This window comes from Trachinotus anak, unplaced genomic scaffold (assembly GCF_046630095.1).
Source record: "Trachinotus anak isolate AG129_WGS33_773 ecotype Australia unplaced genomic scaffold, CSIRO_AGI_Tana_v1 ptg000016l, whole genome shotgun sequence".
Classification (NCBI taxonomy): domain Eukaryota; kingdom Metazoa; phylum Chordata; class Actinopteri; order Carangiformes; family Carangidae; genus Trachinotus; species Trachinotus anak.
The window spans coordinates 10,610,814-10,634,088 of record NW_027273867.1 but is presented as its reverse complement, the minus strand read 5'-3'; the positions used below and the strand labels follow the sequence as shown (position 1 = coordinate 10,634,088).

Here is a 23,275-nt window from a genome sequence, read left to right as displayed (position 1 = left end):
GCCAATCAGCCTCAACGCCATCTTCTGCACAGCTGCCAAGTCTGCAGCGAGCGCTGCACAGAGCTCAGGAACATTTCTGCAGCAAATGTAGGCATTTTCATTTTATGTAGCCTACGCATGTATATGTTGTTTAATAATTGGGTGACATGCAACAAAAAATAAATAAAAATACTGCAAAGCCACATGTGGGTCATGTCAGTCTGTGGATTTTACTTTGGGAAATTTGGTGAATGTCAGTTTTATCTAATTTACGATTAAATGCATTGTGAGCCCATTAATTTCCCCATTACTGGCATAAATGTTGTGAAGAAACCATCAGTGCCAAAGCATATTGAAAATCACACTGAATAACATGCACAATAGCAGCGTGTTTCTGCTCATATCTGCCCCCTCCAAGCGGTCTGACAGGGGTGTTTCTGTGATGAATTGCACAAGAGCTGTCTCTAAGAATAATTCCGGGAAAATTCATGGCTCGGATTCACACCTAAACACAGTTTTTGTTTCCGCGCTGTCTCTGGGTAAATCACTAAAAATGAGAAGAAAAAAAAAAGAAAACTCGCGGAGGTCTCAGCGCTGATGTATGGTCTGAACATTGTGTGTGTCGAGAGGTCAAGGGTCAGAAGAAGTGCTCTGAGCCGGTGATTGGCCAGAGCCGACCGTGTCCCCTGGTTGAACTCTCTATTGTTTGGATGTAGCAGGTAGTGACCAACACTCACACTCTGGTGCACTGAGGTTAGCTGAGATCTCCATGCAATGGAAAGTAAGAACAATATGTGTGGCCGGATATGTTTAACAATTTGGGTTTGGTATAATTCCCGTGTCAGTAGCAAAGCCAGTAACATTCAGAGCTAACAGCTGATCCCTGTCTCATATATTCTGATTTAAATCCACGAAAATGCGCATGAAGTCCATGCATACTTTACGGATTAGAATTTCAGACAGTTGAGTGTTGAAATACAAAATGGAATCTAGGACATGAATACTTTGTAGGATATGCAATGTACTGCACATGGGGATAGATTTTTTTTTTTTTTTTTTTTTTTTTAAAGACTTAATTCTGAAGAGATTCCACATATTCATAACCTGGAAATGTTTTCTCTCAGTATTAATCGTACTTTTAGAGGAATTGCGCAACTTTTCGCCCTGATTAACAACTTAATAATATCTGAAAATACCATACAATATTGTAATAAACTGTCTCTTAATCTATTCAGATAAAGCCAACAGATCAATAAAGTATTTTTCAAGTGTAGCGCAGAAAATTATCTATGATCAGACACACCATCACAGGTTTACGCACGCATCCCCAAACAATGGACAAGTGATTCAAATGCTTCAAATAAAAAGTTCCAAAAATAATTCTAAGACCGCCTACTGAAATGAAAACAAACAGCATGAAAATGTCATGTTTGAGATTGAAAATGGAATTCCTCAAATTAGAAATTCGTTCAACAAAAAAAAAAAAAAATCCTAAATGTCACATTAATACGCACGGCTTTAAGAAAACATGTTGCGCTCAAATCAAATCATTTGCACTGAGAAAATATCCAAAGCCATGTCAGCCTTATAAGTGAAGTACATATTTATTTCACAGGGACAATTTGATCCTACACTAGCCTACATCACAACGGTCATTACTGAGACAGCACATACAAATATTCACAGTTTAGAACACAGCACAACATGGGACGCACTATAGCACAAATAAAACTAGACCTTACAACACCAACGAACAGAATTCTACTGGACGAAATGCTTTGCTTATTGTGCCTTCATTATGATTTGTCTATGTACATTAAATGTGGAAGTCACCTGGACTACATTCAACAGTAAACCAACCCACTCAAACACACAAACTACACTGTTATTCTGACTGATGCCATACCTCTAAAACAGCCGTCTGGTTTTCTACACAGGCATCTATAGAGTCTCGCTAAATATCTTTCAAGTATATTAGAACTTTCCATGAGCAATAATACAAAACAGAAGAACAATAATCAAACAGAACATAGAAAAATGAGTTCAAACTTACTTTTACCTCACTCAATTTTAACTGTAATGATACATTTTGATCCAAGTCCTACGTTTTGAGTGTGCGTAATCCTTCTTTCATAATAATAAACAAATATATAAACACTTCAGTTGCCACCGTGGCAATTAAAGGTGAATTTCAAGCTTATATGAAGAGGGCGAGGACGACCGGAGAGGGAAAGGGTACAAAGGACGTGACAGGGGCCCAATGGCAGAGGCAAGGTGAAAGAGATAACACCATGTGTGTAAAATACTGAGAATCGGTCCAACAAATTCCACTTGTGTTATTTGCCATCTCAGTCTGGATTGGGGGGTTTTTATGGGGTTGGGGTTCGTTCATGCACTATAGACCTGCGGTGCACGGCGTGGGGACAAGCTGCTGGCCTGTTTTGATCTGCTGCTGCTGCTGCTGCTGGGCCCCCGAGGCTGAGGCCGAGCTGGAAGAACGGATCTTGGTGTTGGGAAGCTTGTGCTCCTTCTTCCACTTCATCCTCCTGTTCTGAAACCAGATCTTGACCTGGCGCTCGGACAGACACATGGTGTGTGCAATCTCCACCCGCCTGCGCCGGGTCAGGTACCGGTTGAAGTGGAACTCCTTCTCCAGCTCCAGAGCCTGCTGGCGGGTGTAGGCAGTGCGGGACCTCTTGGGCACTCCTCCATTGTAATTGGGATTGACTGGAGGGGGGAAAAGCCATACACAGGCAAGCAAGCAGGTGTTACATGCAAACTGATAGCGTTTATTCCAAACCAATATAATTCCTCCACTGGACGCATTACAAGGCTGGAAAACTATAAAAACATTTCTGGATCTGGAGGGGAAATGCAGCCGCTCTGTTTGTGTTATTCTCTGTCTCGTTTCAGTCTACGGACATGACCTTAATGTGGAGATGCCGAGTGTACAAGCACTCGCATCCAGGGACAGATCAAGCTCAGAAATGATTAACAAAACAGCGGGGTTGGATATTACAGTTTGGCTCGGATCCAGTGGTGGAGGTAGTTTGGGTTAAAAAGCAACAAAGGCACATGGCCCCGACAGACGAACATAGGCAATAAAATTTACGAGGGTCCTTAATTACCGACCCTGCTGCTCGATAGTCGTAAATTGCTGTTGTAAGGGCTGCTACTAGTACTGCCTCAATAGGCTTGCGTGTGCTCCAGTGGTTGTTTCTCAGTGGTTCTGCTATTTAACCGTGACGATAACTCACCGGTGCTAACGTGGACCTTTTTCATCCAAGGATAGACCACCGGCTCCTTGCCCTTCGCTACGCCGGGATATACCTCACTGGCAAGGCTGCAGTCTTTGCTGGCATTTGCCCCTGCGCCACCGTCTGGGGCCGCGGAGAGGCGCGGACCGTGGCTCTGTGGAACCGGTTGCGGCTGTGCGTGATGCCCATCGCCGAAATCGTCGAGTCCGGTGGCGGGGACGTTACCGTAATCGTAGCCCGATTCAGTGTAGTTTGACCTCGGATAGGATGGTTCGTCGTGATGGGGGAAGCCCGTATCTTTTGGCCGCTCGTAGTAATCACCAGGGTTGGGGATGTATCCGCTCTGCTGATATTCGTCGCATGGAGGAAAGGAAGGCTCGATATAGTTGGAGTTTATCAAGTAGGAACTCATGGTCATTAATTTGTGAAGTGCAACAATACTAATTTTTATCGCGCTGTCGTTTTTCTGATCTCCACAAAACCCTCCTACTCCCTGTCAAATGTACAAAGTTGCCTGGTCACGTGTGAAGCGCCACCAATCACGGCGTGTCCTGTGGGCATCATGTAAACAGGAACCAATGGAAAGCATGGCACTGGTACCACCAGCACTGGTCGGACTGGCTTACGTTGGTGTTTTCCTTATTAAATCACAGTATATAAAGCAAAACCAATCAAGTAACTTGTTTACTGCATGAGGCCAAACTTGTGTGGGTGAGGCTTTCCTGCATGTGAAGAGAGAGGAAAAAAAAAAAAAATCCAGCTGCTCTGAAACAGAAAGTGAACATGAAAATCCAGCCCTGAGAAAATACAGATTGTCCACAAACAAAGGACTGTTCCTGTCAGGGACACAAGCATGTTGTTTGCGTTTATGTTGTGTTGCATCCCAATGAATATGTGAAGAAGCAAACAACAAAAGGTTAGTATGATCATAGAGAGTGGAAGTTAGGAGGCTGTATGAGCCTATTCGAAAAGGAAAAGAGCAGAAGCTTCCTGACCAAGCACTGACGAGCCGCTGCTCTGCGGACATCCACGCCTGCATATAAAGCATATGACCTGTGTGTCAGTGAAACCTGGTTAATACCACACACACACACAAACAACACAAACCCCTTCGCTTCTCAAGTTGCACGGCAGTGCACACGAACATGGCCCCTCTCTGTTCATTTCATGCTTCTAAAAATGTAAGAATCACCAGAAGCTAGCAACAATTTCAAGCCTCTTTTTCTTTCTTTTTTTAATTATTTTTTTCTTAACATTTTTCCCTGATTGTCTTCCAATGCCACGTTAAACCTGTCTGACACTCGCACGGCCACCACGTCTCATCAGTTCTCCTGTGTTCAGTGCCATTGAAAGGCTCATCCAAAAACAAACTGGACAGACACTTGCAGACATGTATCCTGCATTAAAACCAGAGGCCAAAACAAACAAGTGGGATTTGAAACCAGAGCAGATAATTTACAGAATGAGATGTCAGAATTACTCTGCACAGCACAGATAACCTCCTATCTAATAAATAGGCTACTGAATTCTTCACCTAATATTTTTCCAAATCTGAAAACATTTGGAAAATTATACAGGAAAAAAAAAAAAAAAAAAAAAAAAAAACTTTTCCATGAACATTTTTCTTTCTAACATTTCAATACAAATCTGCAAGATGGTGGTTAAGAGAGTCACTCCTGCGCTTCCTGCAGCAGCTGCCACTTTACTGTAAACAGCAAAGGCTGCACAGAAACACTGTTATGTGCTGGAACAGTGAACATATGTTTTGGAAAGAAGGGCCACACACTCTTTTAGGTAATAATAATAATGATAAATGTTATTTTCAAGGGTAAAACTTATCTAGGATAATCCTATGTCAGACTCACATATAATTAAATATAATCATTTTTAAAACTAGATTTTTGAAACTACATATTTAGAAGGTGAAAAATAAATAGAAAAGTCTCTGACCGTGCTCCTCGCCATCAGCCATCAGGTCCAGCTCCTGTTTCCTCTCCATGTCCGCGGTGACTCACTGTATCTGTGTCCCTTGAAGATGCAGCAGCTCCTCACAAAGCTGGTCCACACTGTCCACGTCAACAAGGCCTCTGCGTGGAGAAACAAGAGGCCAAACTTCGGAAATATTGAAAGCTTTCTTTTCTCTCCCTTTTTTTTTTTCTCTCCCCCCTGGTCCCCTCCATTCTATTCTCTCCCCTAAACAGAGATAACTTCTGCCTGACCCCAAAGTGACACCGTTTCCATTTTGTTTCTGATTAATCTTGCCCATTGACAGTCTTTGTTAAACAACAAGGCGTGCCCCTTCTCCAAAGAGGCGACATTTTCATATCTGTTAGACGCAGTGACCTGGGATTCACCCCGGACTTGGACTTCAGTTTTGCAGGGTCTGTTGGGGAGCACTTATAGCGCGGGGTCAGCACCCATGGGACGTCCCCAGAGGATTTTAAAAATGTGCAGAAGACCTGCAACTATCTAGAAAACCCCACTTCGAACTATAAGCGAAAATCTGTCAAGACGGGAGGTCATCATCCCAACCACAGAGGTAGCTATATGGTTTAATATTTAAGGAAAAAAACAAAAAACAAAAACATTTCCTTTTTCTTTCACAACGCCGAGCTTCGTCTCCGAAATTCTACTTTTTGGGATATGCTGATGCAGAAGACAGAAAACAAACAGGTGAATTCACCTCTTACTCAGCCACCACAGGGAAGAAGGGAAGGCCTCCGTTTTTGCAAGAAAAAAAAAAAGCATTTTTGTGTTGTTGTTTTGGTTTTTTTTTTCCATGTTGGCACACTGTTGCTGTGAGGCAGAGCTGCTGCTGTCCTGTGTATCTTACAGGCTGCCTAACTCATTGTAAATGGCAGCTGGTGTACTGTCTACCATATATCCACTGTATCCCTATGGCCGAGAGACCACCTGAGAGGCAATATGTCAACATAATGTCAGCGGTAAGACGACTTCACATGATATCTAAATTTACAGTCTGCTGCCATTTCTATTATATATAGTCCCTGTATAAATATGGGCCAGGTCATCTCGGCTATTATCCACTTACTGTAAGTTATCCTAGCGTGGATAACGGTTCTGTTTTTACAGGTCAGTCTACTTGTTGCTGCGCGGACTAGTTTTTTTTTTTTTTCTTCCATATTCGGCTGCGAATAACTTTATTTAACAACATCAATACAATTCACACCTACAAAGGAAGTTGTTTAGATAACAAGCCTGATTCCTATGTTATCTACCACGGGCCTGCAAGGTGCTGCTGCTGCTGCAGCTGCTGCTGCTGCTGCTGCTGCTGCTGTGTGTTTGGGTGCAATAAAGCATCTGGAAATCTCTCAAACACTACAGCTTATAGCACAATATAACAGGGCCATAATCATCCAATTGACCGTTGGACTTAAAAAAAAAAAAAAAAAAAAAAAAAAAGCAGCAGCAGCATCTGGAAACCATGTTGAACCAGTTTGCTCTATCTGAGTAATTTTCCACAAAATTTAAAGACCCATTTTCCTGTTGATGTTGAAGGAAAAAACCGTTACAGGCTGGTGTTGGAGATTTTGATTTCAGGAGAAAATAAGCTAACAAGCCGGACCACGGTGTTCCCTTTCAGAGCTTATGGCGTGAAGTGAAGGTCTATTTAAGCAATATACATCATGCTGACAGTTTACTGTAAATTTAGATTATCAGAGAAGTGCTGGGACGATGGTGACAGATTGCAGATGGCTCTCACAAGGTCTCCTGTCTATGCGGAGCCCTGCATGACGGGAGGGATAAAAAATCCCTTTTGCATTCAAGATGTGCCAAGACAACAGCTCTCATGGCTTTATGGAAACATTTCCATATGGGTAAACACTGATAATAACGTTTTTTTTTTTCTCTCTTTTACAGTGTGTCATATGTGAGTGTCCTTTACATCCCTGGGTTGTCCCTGGCAGGCTGACACACGCACAGAGAGGAGAGTGGTCAGCAGCTCTGCCCTGCAGCCGCTACCTTTGATCAGATCTGTGATACAGTGACCTTCAGAGAGTGAGGAGGTGAACATGAGCAGCTACGTCCTCATTCCTCTGAGGGAAGAGGATGCTGCCACTGAAAGTGCTGAGCCTGGGTTGTTAGATTTTCAGACAATAGTGATGCAGCTCTACTGAGGAGTGTGTGCGTCTGACTGCTGCAGAAACTGTGTTTAAAGGGTCTGGTACATTTTCAAAAGTGAAATCGGTCAGATTTTAACAGGAGATGTGCAACATGAACGCCAGGGATATTTGCATTAAAAAAAAAAAAAGTCAAAACATCTGAATTATTGGTCACTGATTTCTAAAAAAAAAAAAAACAAAAAACAACAGAAAATCAAAACCTGTATGAAGATAACACGAAGCACTGGGACTTTAGTCCGAACTATCTAGCAGCTTATTGGGCCTCCTCTAATCTTCATTAACCAGCTTTTATTTTTTATTTTGTAGGAAGTTGTGATTGAGTGGACGTGTCATTGATCGTCTCTGAATTTTTGGACATTGTTTGCTTGATTTAAAACGTGTGTGGTTTGCAAAGCGCCGAAAATTCTGCCCCCATGAACGCCGCGCACTGTGCACCGAATTTCTACAAATGTGTTGATTTTATAAAGGCTACACAATAAAAAGCCTCTATTTTTGTTAATTTTAGGGAATAATGTGGTTATTTTTGAATGATTGCATGTAAACATAAAACGAAAGTGACAATATATTCTGATTTTATTGGTCCTTTTCACCAGAGGAGATGTAGTTGGCAAGTTTTATAATTGTGGTTGGAAGTAAAATAAATATATTTCATTTGCTTTTTTTAAACAAAAACTTGTTTGGGTCTCATTTGTTGTGCTACCGTTTGCATTTTATGAGTTTTACGGTTTAGAGGAGACAGTTTTACGTTATGTTTTTTAGTAAAATATCGACAAAATGACTTTGCTCTGAGTGTCATAAGCCATCTTTTTTATTCCTATCTTTTTTTCCCATTGCGCCTTCACACCTTCAACTAAAGATTCAATATTCTAGCTTCCTTTAAGAAATAACTTTATTTTTCAAAGGCCTGGCTAATAATAAAATACACAGGCTACATATTGACACAAAAATATATACATTCAAACTTTCTCTTTATGGGTCACAAAAACATCTGTGCCATTTCTGTTTTCCTAAAAGGCTTCTATTCAGCTTATCAGGAAGAGAGGGGCTAAATGTTTTTTAAGGGGTCCGGGAGCGCAGTTTGGGGGCTGTGGGCCTTCCCATTACCCTGTGACCGGGTCGAAAGTATCAATCCTCAAAATGCAAATTTTGCCCTCGTCCCTAAACATATCAAATGCAATTTATTCAAAAGAAATTCACCAATCAACCGCCCTAATAAAACGCCAGCCACTCAATCTTGTTGCTGGGGACGGGTGGGGGGTCCCTTCCCCCCGGTTCCAAACGCGAGGTCACCGCGCTTCCAGGGTTCACCTGGAGTGCACCGTGCAACATATGTAATTCAAAGCTATTCTCTCTTTTGTGTGGAGAGTCAAGATCGCTATTATAAGGCTGGCATCAAGCTCCGAGTGAACAGATGACGGAGACTTGTTCAGCGCGTAAACTTTTGACCCCAATTTTTCCTCCTCTTCTGCAGCTACCTCTCTCTCATCAGTCGCAGCCCAGTGAGATATCTGGGTCTCTTTGAAACGAAGAAAAAAAAAAAAAAGAAAAAAAAAATTCATTTTAACAGTGTGTGCACCTCTTGCCATCCAGATGATCATTTTCACAAATTTCATAATTAGAAAAGATGCCAATACGAGAACTAAAATGCAATTGTGGCTTTGTGATGTTTCCAACGTGGGAGTGAAAAGATAAATCCAACGGGCTCCCACTCAAGACTAATAGGGCCGTAAAATATGCAAATCATTCATTAGCTTTATAGAGCAACCAAAGCAGCCAAAAGTCTTTGTTGGAGGCAGCACCTAAAGTTACACTGCGCATCTCTCTCTCTCTCTGCGCTGCACAGCCTTTTCCTCCAGTGCAGGATGTTACCACAGGCGCTCCGTCCTCTGCTAAATTCATTTGTTACTATGCATTATGCTTATAGGCAGCGCCGTGCAAACGTGTCATTAACGTGAAGGCGCGCGCGCGTGTGTGTGTGTGTGTGTGTGTGTGCTCGGTGCCGTGGATGTGTGAGTGGTTTTCCTCTCTCCATACAGCAGGGTGACAGTGAACTTGGCCTAAAGCGAGCTCTGCTGGTGGCTCTGAGAGGATGCAGATTTATCTTTGGTGCTGTGGCTGACCTCCAGATGAACCTACAGCGCTCCTCTCTCCCTCTCTCTCTCGCTCTCTGCCTGGCAGTATGCCGCACATGGGGCCCTGTCGAAATGTCTCCTTTTGAAATATTGGCAAAGGGTTTCAATTTACAAATAGCCGCATACTCTGTGTGTCTTTATTTTATTTTGAATGTGTCTAAAATCAAACTGGAAAGGGAATAAATCCGTATTTTGTGGAACTGGTGACTACTTTACACAACAATGCACAAAATGTGTTCAGCAATAAAGGCGAGGGGTGTCGGCAATATGGTTTGGATTGCTCCAAATTATTTGACAATCAATGCAACGGCCAAAACTTTTTCTGTTTAAAAAAAAAAAAAAAAAAATCACTTTGCACTCCTAGAATTTATTCTCAGAGGTGATCAGATTTGAATACGATTTTCTCTCCAGCTGTGGCTGGAGAAGTGATTTAAAGTTCCGCAGTGATAGTGAAATCAATTTGTTTGCAATAAGCTGTTTTGATTTTTTTTTTCAATATAATGGTTGAAATGGTTCGTTCCAGTATTATATTTTAATGTGTAGCCCTTTTCACCTAAAATGAAATAGCTACTTATATTTAGGTTAAAATGGCAGCGTGAACTTTTGCAAATCCGATAAACGCAACAGCAAGTTTACAAAAAGCGGAGATGCAGCTTTCCTCATTATTGGCGGCAACAGCTCGTGAGACACAAATATTCCTCCACTGTCAAATTATTTGGTTATTTTCAAGCATATTTAGTTTGGAAATTTCACATTAGGAACGAGCGGACTGAGTTCAATCCTTTACAGATGCAGAAGGTCAGAGAAAAGATAAGGCCAATGCGTCTAAGACAAAGATTACGTTTTCTTGGGGAGGGGGGGGGGGTTTCCCCCTCAATTTGCAGTTCATGTTTTTAAGCTCGGTGGTCAGTGACAGTGGTGACCGCTCTGGCCACGGCTCTGATCGGACAAGAGGTCACCACAAAGCGAGAGTGACTTTTTGAGAGGTCATCTGAACTTTTCAACCCCAAACACAAAGCGCCTTGGCTGACACAGAACGGAATTCCTTTTCAGATGTCTCCCCGCTGTTGTTTGTTCCCATGTTGTGTTTACTTGACACTGTTTACAGCCTGTCCTGGAGCCATACGTGGTGCCAACATGTGGAGCGCGCAGCAGCAGCAGCAAAACAACAACTGCAACTTTTTTCCAGGGATGGACCTATGCAACTTCCAAAAGTCATCAGCACATGCAGAATCCAATCAGACGGGGCCCGCTGTAAATCTGTAGGCCTGCATTAGCGCTTAACTTTATCAAGGAAATCTCCACACTCCACACACCCCTTGGAAAACTTTCTGGCTCACGGTCTGTGAATTCTCCAATGTAATAAAACGACAACAACTAGAAGTTTGTGGGGGTGGAAATGGACACAGAGATAATTATCCAACATGTAAAAATGGATTATGAGTTACACCACAGATGGAGGGAAACAAGTTACACGGGGAAGGAAGCAATTAAATAGCCATGAGCCGGACCCAACCCTGCGCAACATCTGCCGAGACCAGTATTCAGCACTGCACAACTGACAAATTAGTGTAATGGACTAATAGGGACGGATAGAGGGAGCGAATACAATAATAAGGCTGTCTAACACAGGCTGACTGTTCTCAGGCTACCGGCTAGTCTGCAGAAACTTACCCAGAGACGCGGTCCTCATCCTGGAGAGCGTCCGGTCCATACTGAGGCAGACTGAGCAACAGAGACGGTCTGTACCGGTCAAGTAACACTTACAGCCTGCAAAGAGAGAGTCAGACGAAGCCTCGCCGTCAGTGCGATTATATGTTATGTGCAATATACTGTCAACTCCCCAAAACCATAAAACTTACTTTAATGGCTACCACGTGACCGTTTATGGCCAGTGAGCCTATCTGGCCGCGCTCCGGATGATTTTTACGATCTAATTCATAGACAAAACCCCCCATTCATTTAGCACCCAAATGTCAGAGAGCCAGAATCGGCCCTAATAAAGTTTACAGCTTGAAAAAGTCGAGCTGATTCCCCGGGAATAGCCCAGGAGTCTGTGCGCAAGGGGACGGCCCGGCCCCAGGAGCCTATGTTAGTGGCCAAGGACCCCCAAAAAAGCCCCCAGCTCCACAGAAAGGTGAGTAAAACTAGAAGCTTTGATTCGAGGGGGACCTGTTGAATTCACGGAGATTTAACTTGAGGAAACTCGGAGAATTTTCTTTTTTTTTTTTTTTTTTGGACAGCTCATACAAGTGGCTTACAGATTTTGGAGCAAACTCCGGCTCTTCTCTTCCACGCAGAAGTCGAGGCAAAAGCGCAAATGAATCTTAGATATTTGACAAAAACGTACACTGTTGCCGTTCCAGTAGAAAGTTTATTATGTCCATCATCATCATCATCATTATTATCATTATCATTATTATTATAGTATATTCTTGACTTCCAGTCTTTGAAAAACATTTACAAAAAGCTTATCACGATGGAGTTATACACATAGGCAATGAAATTTACCGTGGGAGCCTCCACATAGAAACAGCTAGAAAACAAAGACAAAACACGTTTTTTTTTTTGTTTTTTTACTAAGATGTTGCGCTCAGGTGAACAACGCAAACAGCAGCTCCTGCAAAGAAAAAATAAGGATACAAGGCACAGCTACTGTACATACAAGACTGAGTCGGCAACTCTGTCTATACATGTGTTCACAACGCACACAATAACCACACAAGGCTGAACGTACTCTGCTGGCTCTACTTTTGGAAGCAAGTTATCTGACGGTTGGTACAATACATCAAACAAATAAATACATACATATACAGTACATACATAGAAAAACGAAGGCTAAACACAAAGGCAGCTCAACCTCAACCCTCTATTTGTTAGGCTGTTATTGTTCTGAGTGCATCACACAACTTTGACTGGATTTATTTGCGGTAGGTAGGAAGCATTTCAAGCTTTGACGCTTTTTTGTTTTTTCTTTTCGTCTGAACAAGAAATAATTTAAACAAACATTTATTTTGTTTCTTTTTCCTCTAAATCTAGACAGACCTGTACATAATGCATTTTTTTTTAAACTCACATAAGCATTACCACGGTGGAAATAAAAAGGAAATAATATTAAGGAATATAATGGGACTGTTGTTGGACATACAGTGGGCTGTATGGGGTGTCCCCCTGTCCCGCACACAGCCCCGTTAACAAGTCTCTGCGCTTTTTGAAGTAGGAGGAGGAGGAGAAGGTGATATGACAATCTTTGTTTTTATTTTTATAGTGCTCGTTATCAGAGGGGGTGGAGGAGTGAATATCAAGGCCTGTAGCCTCCCCCGCCTGCAGCCGCCATGCTCATGCTCTTCAGCTTGTTGTCCTTCTTCCACTTCATCCTGCGGTTCTGAAACCAGATTTTGATCTGTCTCTCTGAGAGGCAGAGGGCATGGGCTATCTCGATCCTCCGCCTGCGGGTCAGGTAGCGGTTGAAGTGGAACTCCTTCTCCAGCTCCAGGGTCTGATACCGAGTATAAGCAGTCCTGGCTCTCTTCCCCTCTGGTCCTGACAAATCTTTTACAACAAGAAACACGTGTGATACAGTAGATGTTAATAATAATAATTAAAAAATAGGTGTGCTACTTTTTTTTTTTTTTTTGACCACATTTCGCAGTTATTTTTACATTGCCTGTTAGATTTCTGCAGGTATTTCAACCAGGTTTTAAATGGCGCTTAAATGAAAGTCAAAATCATTGAAAACAACAAGTAGCAAAGTTAATTACACACCTTTTCAGTTGCATCTGATGGAAATGAATTAGCGCAGTGAAAGGGTGTAAAATGTGGGATGTTTCAGTCTAAAAAATATAGTAGAATAAATAAACAAATGCACACATCCTGTGCATATCCTATAGATATTTAACTAACTTCAACATCATGGTATGTTCCTAAACTATCCCGTACCTGGTCTACGCTGACAGGACCAAACAGGTGAGAGGCGCGTAGCAAAGTACAGTTAATTTAAGCGTTTCAGTTTATAAGGTAAAATTGTTACATTTAGCTTTGTTTTACTTGTAGGTACAAAGTCCCAGAATAAGATACCAACATGATTATTCGTGTTCAGAACATTAACACAGTGCCAGGTCTCTAAAATCAATACAAGATCATTCAAAAAAGAGCAGCTTACCGTGACTTATGTGTAGTTTTCTCATCCACGGGTATATCTGAGGCTGTGTTGAGTCAGTGACATTTTGAGGAGTTGTCGGTGCGCTTCCCGCAGGCTTCTCTTCCTCCAGGGGGGAAGCTTTGGACACACAGTCCCGGCCGAGCAGCAGCGTGCCTCCGTTGGAGCTGGAGCACGGGGTTGAGCAGGGGGTCGTTATGGAGTTTTTCACGGCTCTCTGTTGAGGATGTGTCTCGGTGACCGGGGACGAGCTGGCGACCGAGGAGCACGGTAGAGGGTCAGGTGGTGGCGATAGAGACGAGGTCCCGGTGCTGCTGGCGGACTGAGTGTACCTGACCGGCTCCACCGAGGGTGTCGTCGCCGCTGAGTGACTCGGGGAGTAGCCCGGTGTCCGCTCGCTGCCCACAAAGTGTCCGGTGCCGGCCCGCCCGACTGTTAGGTCCATCCCGTTGTAGCCATAGCCGTACCTGCTGGAATGCATGGCGGTTGAGTCTCTGTATTGCTCGTTTGCCGTACTATGGTCTCCATAATTATGTAACTGGAAGTCCGCGCCATTGGGATAGCGACCGCAGAATGAGTTCACAAAATAGGAGCTCATTTGTTGACAATTCCACCGTTTGTCCGTTGTAGGTGTTGTTGTTGTTGTTTTATTATTTTGGAGGTAAAATAGCATAAACCTGTGTGCTTGATTTGTGGCTCTTATGGTTTAGCGCGTCCTATAGCACCCTTGCACAATTTATGATGAATTATGGAAATGAGTGGGACATGGACTTGATTCTCTCTTACGTAGGCACCCAAATATGGGGTACGGCGGAGAATCACGTGCTTTTGTTGACCAGTCGTAAATCCTGCTCGGTGACCTCCAGAGGTAAACTCGTGCACGCAGGAAATACTGGGTGGGATGAGAAGGGTGCGCGCCTCGACGCGCTCCTGGCTCGGGCGAGCTCGGAGCCGGAGCTCGGGTGTTTTGAATTGTCGTGGTGCGCCATCCTCTGGCTCAACCGCTGCACTGCCCGTCTGCGGCGCTTTCTGAGGCGTGGGCTCCAACACGGGGTCATTCAGAGGTTAACGACCATTGCGGCAAAAACCAACGGGCTCCTAAACAATACAACAAGTGACATGCTGAGAGTGCAATCTCTGCGAGAGTAGTGTACAGAAATAATTCGATCAGAGTCCGTTATGCATGTTATGATGGGCGATGAGTGCAAATAGTCTGTGCAGTTAATAGAATAAAAGCCCATTCAAGAGAAGGCTGCGTTGTGGTTTTTTTTCTCTTCACGTTTTCTTCTTATAATAATAAAACAAGTGAACAACCGCACATGTGGGAAAAGTCTAATGAATAAATGTTTTGGGGAAAGATAAAAGCTAAACATCACATTATCGAGTGATGCCACAGAGATTGACATCCAAGGCCGGTCCTCTGTGCCACTTCCAAAAAATTAATATCTGTGAATATAGGCTGTATATGAGCATACACACCCCCCAGTTTACTGCCTGTATAAGACGTTTAAAATTTAACGATCATTTAGATGATATTATAAGATTTTTTTTTTGCACGTAAGCCCAAGTTATTTCGGTCTCATTCAAAGGCGACTCCTCTGTCATGTTAACTTTTAAACAGTCACCCGGACGTAGTTGCAGTTCTAGTGCTGTGTATGTTTGAGAGATATCGACACAGTATCGAGAATAACATGTAATTTCTTTTTAATAGCAGCTGTAGCTCACAGCTTTTTATTGGCGGTTTGCAATTTAAAAGAAAAACACAAGACAGAAAAAAATAAAATGAGAAATTATTGAAAAATGAAATATTAGAAACGATAACTGGTGAAAATAAAACCATTGTATTTGAAATGCCTGACATAAAAAATTACTATACAATATCCAATATATGTTTCACTTTCTGCTGCACTTTTTTTTTTTTTTTTTTGCAAACGTAAACCTGCATATTTATTGTATTTCGCCCTGTATTTAACACTAACAATGTAAAGAAGAAGTGTCCCCCTGTGATTTTCTATTCCTCCTTTTCTACTCGTAAAAATTGAAAGAAAAAATACATGATATGTGATTTTAGAGAAAGTTTCTAAAAACGAAATGTAAAATCGGCCATTTCCATAGACATAAAGTTAAAAAATAATAATAAAAATGATAGATTTTACAACAGAAAAAGCAGCAGTGGCATCGTTGCCACTTTCAAAAACCTTGACAAACGTCTGCCCGGCTCTGTGTCATTTTGTAACCTCACAAATAACCTACGCTTAACGAAAAGTGTAAATCAGCTATCGGCTATTCTGCATATGTTCAAACAGTCGCCTCCTCCAGCGCTCTCCGTTTGCTTTTCTTCTTGTGGAATTTTTATGGCACTTTCGTCTCTCGAAGGCAGTGACTTGTCCTCTGGTTTCCCCCCGCATGCATTTTCCCCAGAGCAGCACCTTCAGCCAACGCAAGCCCAATCCTGCGTTACTGACAAAAACAGTGAGATATAGATTATTTATTCTGTCCCAGGTATGTGTGCCCTTTGCGCTAACAGAGCCCCAGAAGGCACGATGTAAGGAAGGGTGAATACCGGGCTTCCACGTCCAGTGGGCCCACGATAAGAGTGGACTTGTGCTTAGTGTCTGTTGATCTAACGATCTGCTCCTAACAGCTGATTTATGGCTGGCCAATGGCAACAAAGTTCCCACGAAAACGATTTCCCCGAGCCGAGGCAGGGACACACCCAGGAACTAAATAAGGACCACAAGAAAGGAGAGGGAAGGAGTGAGTGTCAAATGTGTCGGGGTCGGAGCGAGGGGGTCACCGCTGCAGGAAAGAGGAGGGCAGTGCACTCTGCAGGCACCCTCGCACACTAGCACTCCTGAGTCTACGAGTGTCAATCTAGTTATATCTGAACTCATTTTTGATGCATAAATATCATCTAGCACGGCCGCTGCAGGACTAAAACTCACAGCGCTCACACTCAAGATAGTTATGACATTTTTATCTAAATACGACGAGCAGAGTCATTTTCAGTCTAATAACAACAGTCACTCTTTCCCTTCAGAAGGAACAGGATGTTTGGGGAAACAGCCGGCAAAGCACATGTGGACAGCCCCGTTTTTCCACAACACATCAATGTGCAACATTTTTTTTTTTTTTTTTTTTTTTGCAAAGAAACAAACTGTTGGAAAATGTTACACGCAGATATGAGATAAGCAAAATGGGAAATAAACATTACATTAGGTGCATTTTAATGCACATTCACGTTTGCATTAGCTCCACACACAACCTGGATGCTTTACCGACTGATAATTTATGGCACCAAACAAATCACCGCGGTGTCACGACACTGCGTCGCTTGATGACACAAACAGAAATATTAAGAAATTGTAAATTCCACTGACAGGGACTTTGCTGTGCAGCAGTTTAAGGTCATTCAGTCCCTAAAAGAATCTTGTTTCTTTCTCTCATAATTATCCTACTTATCAATGAGTCAAAGCCCGCACCCACACATATGAAGCACAAAAGCATTACGCATGGACACACAGGTTAAAAAACAAAAAAACAAAACACAGCTGTCTGATGTCCGGTCTGCACCACACTCATTTGCAGCAAAACAGGCAGAGCTGCAACAACAATACCCCCAGTGTCTCCACAGGAGGGCGTCAAAGAGCACATCATTTGACCCAATGAATTTTGCAGCCGAAAGCCCAACCTCATTTCAATCCAGCAACAACCAAATAAAGTGTGGACGGCATGCACAAACAGAGGAACCAACACGACAGTAGTAGCCTACCTGTGCACAAACACTGATGTTTCTTTAATTCACATTGATTAGATTTATCATTGCAGCTCCTGTTACTGAAATCACAGCAACAGAAACTGCAACATGAAACCAGCTCCTCCACAGGACTCCAACCTCGGTATATTTAAACAGAAACAAATGAGGCGCAATATATAAATAATGAGCTGGTTATTTTTTATTTTTTTATTTTTTTATTTTTTTGGTTTAAGCAGTTTGAATGTGGAAATCGATAAAAGAGCAAAACACATGCAGCTTACTAACAAGTGTCACATGTCTTACCTTGTGAAGGATTCTGCTTGTAAACAGGGGAGATGAGGGGAGGGAGCTGGCAGGTGCAGACGGGCAGTGACGGGGGAAAGTCTCCAGCTGTGTCCCAGGACGGAAACTGGGGCTCCCGGGGGTCAGTGACGCACCGGGGCTCCTTCCAGTCATCTTGCCAAAAACGTGTCAGGATATCGACAGCTGGGCACCCAAACGATCCAGGCATATCCATAACACAAGAAGAGCTCCAGCCCGACGACAAGAAAAAAAAAAAAAAAAAAAAACAGAATCCAAACTCCAAAGAAAAAAATAAAATAAAATAAAAGAGGGGGATGAAGTGAGAGGTGTAAATGTAGAAGGTCGCTGGTGAAAACAGCCGCATGGAAGCCCGACGCCGTTAAATGGAAGGCTGCTCTATTCCGCTATTGGAAATTATATATAAAAAGTTCATGTTCACGGCTCCCTGTCATGTGACGAGTCGCGGCCAATAGGAGGTCGAGCCGAGTCGTAAAGTTGTATTGCCATGTTGTAAATTTTCATAAACAACAACGGATTTATGACCCAGAGCTGGATGGGAGGGGGAGAGAGGGAGAGAGGGAGGGAGGGAGGGAGGAGGAGAGGGGTGCAGAGAAGGGGCGTGGGGGGTGGGGGGTGGGGGGCTGAGAAGGAAAGGGGGCAGGTCACCGTCAGGCGCCATCTTACCGAGGGAAGAGGGAATGCAGAGTTCAACAGTAATTTCCCTTCATCTGCAGCCTGCCCCATCTCGCATCCTCATAGCTCACATTCCCCAGCTCCAGTGTTTACCCACTGCCCTCATAACGGACCGCAACACGTTTCATTACACGCAACGGGATACTGAGCGGCACTGACTGCTGACTGTGAGCAGCGTGTTATCAGCCGGTGCCAGACTACAGTGATTATTACGATTGTGGAGGTTACACAATATTTAGAGAGCAAATACTGAATGTAAATATTAAATGCAAACAAATCAGCAGGTGAAAGCTATTTTATTCACTTATTATATTCTCATTTACAAATTTAAGACATTTCCAGAGGTTTAAGATTTATTTTTTATATTCATTTGTTTACATATTACTTCACATTGAGAACGTGGGCACTGGACCTAAATATATCACAGTTTTCGCACATTGTGGATTAGAATAGACTATTTATTTAACAAAAGAAGGAACCTGATATTGAAAGTAATGCAGTCTAAATAAAAATGTCCATTAGTATTCACAAACACGTGGGAAATTCTGAGCCCAAAATTCCTTAAACATGAAATAGGCAATAATACCAGAAGTACACAGCTACGACACAAACATTTACATTAGGGCATTCCTGTTTACAGTATAATAAGCATGTGGAAGCATCTGGGAATCTGAGGTAGGTTGCATAAGTTCATCCGAAACTAAACACATTTCTGGTCATTTTTGGTGGCCAGGGACAGGCGTAAATACAAGCATATTACTATTCTAAAGAATAAAGTGGTCATAATAAAAATAATATAGCGATAGACCTACTAGGCCTATTAAAACTAAAGAAGCATCTAAACTACAGTTGGAGGCATTCACCTAACAAAACAATCCATTTTAATTCGTCTATTTTCAAAATAAGGCACATTAACGCTAAAAGTTATGTTTGTTCCCTTTAGAAATAAGCTACCAAAAAAAAAAAAAAAAAAAAAATCACGAATAGGTAGGATAGATTTATTTACAATCAATTTTCAACATATGTTGAATTCGCTGTGTCAGTGTTATTGATATTAGCAGGTAAAAAGTTAGGTAGTTATTCGTTAAAGGAATGTTGACTCAGTAGTATAATCAGGTTAAATTACATATGGTATCGTAGCTGTATATAAAAATAGAGTTTGGATAGGTAGGTTAATATCGCTCTTTCATGCGGAGCTTTTTTAAAACGCATTTCGGGTTTAAATAAATGCAGATGTCACAGTCTAGTGTTAAATGCTTATAACTGCCTTCAGCTGTCATTCAAGCTGTAGTGCATGAGTGGTATGTCAGTTATATTCCAACCCATACTTATCACAATAACCCCATAATTAACCGTTTTAAATCCCATCCGTTACTTTACAGCGGTTTCTGCCTCCACACCAGAGCTCCCTGCGCCTCCAGCTTCGCCCCCTCTGGCCTCGGGCACCGCCTGGATATTACCATCATTTTCCCCGGGGTTTGATACGGGTTCGTCTTTGTGGTCCTTCTTCCACTTCATCCTGCGGTTCTGAAACCAGATTTTGATCTGTCTCTCTGAGAGGCAGAGGGCATGGGCTATCTCGATCCTCCTCCTGCGGGTCAGGTAGCGGTTGAAGTGGAACTCCTTCTCCAGCTCCAGGGTCTGATACCGGGAGTAGGTCTGCCGGCCCCGCTTTCGATTTGGATCTGTGGGAGATAAGATACGATGTATGAGCTGTATATAGGTTGACTTGCAGAAAATCCATTGGTTTTTTTTTCCTCCATTAATTAAATATAAGGCTGTATAAACCCTTAATTACAGTGGTGCTGAAACTGTGCTGACAATAAAAACTGAAGGCAATATCCTGGGTGTTATTCATTTATTTGTGATTGTGCAATTAATTGTGGCTCATATTTTACAACACACTAATTCACAGAACACACTCACAGGCACACACATTAATCAGTAGGGGAGAGAAGTTTTTGTTTTTTTTAAGTTCTCCGCATCTATTTAAAGTACCCCCGCTTGGCTCATGGCCCCCTTTGATACTCTGCATGCTTTTCCAATTAAAAGCCAGCAATGTTCTGCGCACCGAAGGAGCCATAAGTAATTAGATTACATGCACTACACCTCCTGCTTCAAAATTATAACTAATGTCTATTGCTTGAATTCAAAATCCCTCTGACTTCTTTATGTAGCCGACCATACCGGTGCATATTGATCCAGCAGTGTATACGAAAGAGTTTCAGAAAATACCAGAGCCTCTGCAGTGCAGACCCAATTAGAAAGGAGCTGCAGATTGCAGAGAACTGATTTACACAACAGGCCGGTCCTGTTTTTTACAACCACAAAGGGGAGAAGAGGCTATAAGAGTAATAGGAGTGCAGAGGAAACCCCCCAGCGGCAAGGTCTCTGCGTACTGAACACACAGAAGCGCTGGCCAAATGAATTTATGGCCGCAGAACTCATTAGTTGCGCAATAAAAGTTTTACGATTCTTTCCATGCAACACCAATGGCTTCACGAAATTAATTGAACCACTAACGGCCAGTGTAAGTATCCCAATGTTTTGTGAAAGCATTGACCTAAGGGCTAAGAAATAGCACATAAGACACAGTATCAGCACATACCTGATGCTCTCATCCACGGGTACATCCGGTGTTGTTTGTCCGGCGGCGAGGTGAGGGGCCCCGGCCCCGGATGGCAGCAGCTGTCGGTGAGCAGGCGGCTCTGGTCAAACGGGTTGCAATGCAGTGTATTTGTGTCCTGCACCTGGCTGTAGCCCGAGGTAAACACGGGCCGGCTCTGGAACACTGCATTATTAACGCTGTAAACTGCAGACAGAGGCGGTGCAAACGCGATGGCCGCAGCAGTCCGAGCCGACACATAGTCCTCTCCACTGGGTCCAATACCGCAAGAAGCCCGGTCAGCGTTTGGGAACAGAGAACCACCCGCCGTATATGTGCTAAGAAGACCATCCACATAATAAGAACTCATATTTTTCCTCTCTGATTTGTTGGCCCAGAATCCTCAGTGTCGTTTTTACGAGGTAGTGTGATATATGACAGCAATACACCCTAGATTTACACCAAACCCCATTTTTACTCTGGACCGAAGAGCTCACCACGTGACACAGGCCTGGCCGTTCTCATCCAATCAGCGGGCAGACACAGATTTCATTATGGCGCAGGACTGCAGAGTGGGACCAACACTTCACACACAAACACACGGGAAATTCACACAATCCCACGATTAAAAGCTCATTTGCGTAATTTAAGTGCACGGTCACGATATTTTTCTTGACTCTGCTTCACAAATAAGCTAATGATCGAGCTTTACTCTTTCTATCTATTTCGAGTACCTCTGTGGAATATTTAGCTTGTATATGATGATGATAATATACACTCACAGTAACAGACTACTACTAGGTCTAGAGGATAACGAGCTATAATACTTATTATCATAAATAGAAAATAAAGTACTATCCCAACACAGAATGATTTGGTTTGATTTCTGTTGCTTTTAAAAACAAAGCCTTCGTGTCATAAAAAAATATACATAGAAAAGTATTTGGATTATATGTAAGTACTTTAGGTGCAGTGCAAATAACCCACGCTGTATTAAAACACTATTTATTATTATTATAATTGTTATTAGCAGCAGCAGCTTATTATTATTACTATTATTATCATAAGTATTACTACGACGACGACTACTACGACGACGACGACGACGACTACTACTACTACTACTACTACTACTACTACTACTACTACTACTACTAATAATAATAATAATAATAATAATAATAATAATAATAATAATTAATCCTCTATAAAATATTTGTCCTGGCATTACAGTGTTACCTAAATTTTCCATAAATAGGAAATAATTTAGCAGAATATGCCTGCAATGCACATTATTACTATTATTATTATTATCGTTATTATTATTATTGATTTTATTTTTGTTGTTGTCATTATTATAATTGTTCTCTAAATGATTTGTGTACGTGGAAAACTGTTGCTGGTGCTATTGATAGTGACTGTGTCAATTGTGGTTAGTTAAAATATATTTTGGATTTGATGATGATTTACATTTATTCGTGTGGATTATGTGGATAAATTGACGGAAAATGCTCCGGTTTTCCTGTTAGTCACAAGTCTGTTATCAGACAAATTCATTTAGTCTAAAATTATTACGTCTATAAAAGCGTATGAAATCATCCCAAAGAGAAGGGCGGCGGTGAACAGAGGGCGACTATCTGAGTCACGGTGTGAACTGACTGCTCCACTCCTCCTGCAGAGCCACGGGCTGAACAAGCTCTGAGACTGTAAAATGGTGTCAAATTATTCTGCTAGACTCTAAAAATGTTACTACAGTGTTTTCCTCAGTGATGTTGTGGAACAGTGTCGCCACTCTCTGGTGACTGGGAGGGACTGCAGGGTGGGGAGGGCAGCAGTGTGCGTGCGTTTTGTCTTTCCGCTGGAATCCGAGAGAAAATACTGGATATGCTTCAAGACAAAAGTAAGAGAAATGACGATCAGGGGTGACTTTCTTTTCCTTCGTTTGTTAGTTTAAGCAAAGCGCTGGTGTCTTCTAACAAACTTGTCCAGATGTATTTTGATATAAGCATCTATATAAGGCCTGCTACTGTGCTGTTGGCTTTATTGCTCCTTCTCCTTTAGGTCGGGCCCAGCAAAGGAGCAGAGGGCGGAAGGTTCCCAGGTAGGAACAAAGGATCGCTCCAAATGACCGTGAGTCCTGCGCGTCCCCGTCGGGGAGAATCCAATAAAGCTGATCATTTCCGCTCGGCCTTTTGTCCAGAGCGCAGTCCCACAGAAAGAGAAGAAAAAACAAATGGGTGCCATT

General features: G+C 42.5%; 3 protein-coding genes across 3 annotated transcripts; all 3 read right to left on the bottom strand.

Annotated features, from left to right (window-relative positions):
- Positions 1 to 1,564: 1,564 nt before the first annotated feature.
- On the bottom strand, positions 1,565 to 18,196 carry hoxa4a (homeobox A4a). The gene is made up of 4 exons (XM_071499199.1): positions 17,733 to 18,196; positions 11,188 to 11,283; positions 3,237 to 5,323; positions 1,565 to 2,706 (listed from the first exon to the last, which is right to left on the bottom strand). The coding sequence occupies exons 3-4, from the start codon at positions 3,652 to 3,654 to the stop codon at positions 2,375 to 2,377; spliced, it is 750 nt and encodes a 249-aa protein (XP_071355300.1). The 5' UTR covers positions 3,655 to 5,323; positions 11,188 to 11,283; positions 17,733 to 18,196; the 3' UTR covers positions 1,565 to 2,374.
- On the bottom strand, positions 11,868 to 15,257 carry hoxa5a (homeobox A5a). The gene is made up of 2 exons (XM_071499198.1): positions 13,676 to 15,257; positions 11,868 to 13,065 (listed from the first exon to the last, which is right to left on the bottom strand). Exons 1-2 carry the CDS (start codon positions 14,343 to 14,345, stop codon positions 12,815 to 12,817), a joined length of 921 nt encoding a protein of 306 aa, XP_071355299.1. The 5' UTR covers positions 14,346 to 15,257; the 3' UTR covers positions 11,868 to 12,814.
- A 509-nt stretch (positions 18,197 to 18,705) lies between the features above and the next one.
- Positions 18,706 to 21,514, bottom strand: LOC139634500 (homeobox protein Hox-A7-like). The gene is made up of 2 exons (XM_071500969.1): positions 21,034 to 21,514; positions 18,706 to 20,110 (listed from the first exon to the last, which is right to left on the bottom strand). Exons 1-2 carry the CDS (start codon positions 21,398 to 21,400, stop codon positions 19,797 to 19,799), a joined length of 681 nt encoding a protein of 226 aa, XP_071357070.1. The 5' UTR covers positions 21,401 to 21,514; the 3' UTR covers positions 18,706 to 19,796.
- Positions 21,515 to 23,275: the final 1,761 nt, after the last annotated feature.

Bases quoted from the DNA above. Each gene is read 5' to 3' on its own strand.
- LOC139634500 (XM_071500969.1), bottom strand. From the start codon at position 21,400: ATGAGTTCTTATTATGTGGATGGTCTTCTTAGCACATATACGGCGGGT. The intron at 20,111-21,033 runs GTATGTGCTGAT...TATCTCCCACAG, and splicing joins CCCGTGGATGAGAGCATCAG to ATCCAAATCGAAAGCGGGGC.
- hoxa5a (XM_071499198.1), bottom strand. From the start codon at position 14,345: ATGCTATTTTACCTCCAAAATAATAAAACAACAACAACAACACCTACA. The intron at 13,066-13,675 runs GTAAGCTGCTCT...TTGTTGTAAAAG, and splicing joins AAAACTACACATAAGTCACG to ATTTGTCAGGACCAGAGGGG.
- hoxa4a (XM_071499199.1), bottom strand. From the start codon at position 3,654: ATGACCATGAGTTCCTACTTGATAAACTCCAACTATATCGAGCCTTCC. The intron at 2,707-3,236 runs GTGAGTTATCGT...TCCCCCCTCCAG, and splicing joins AAAGGTCCACGTTAGCACCG to TCAATCCCAATTACAATGGA.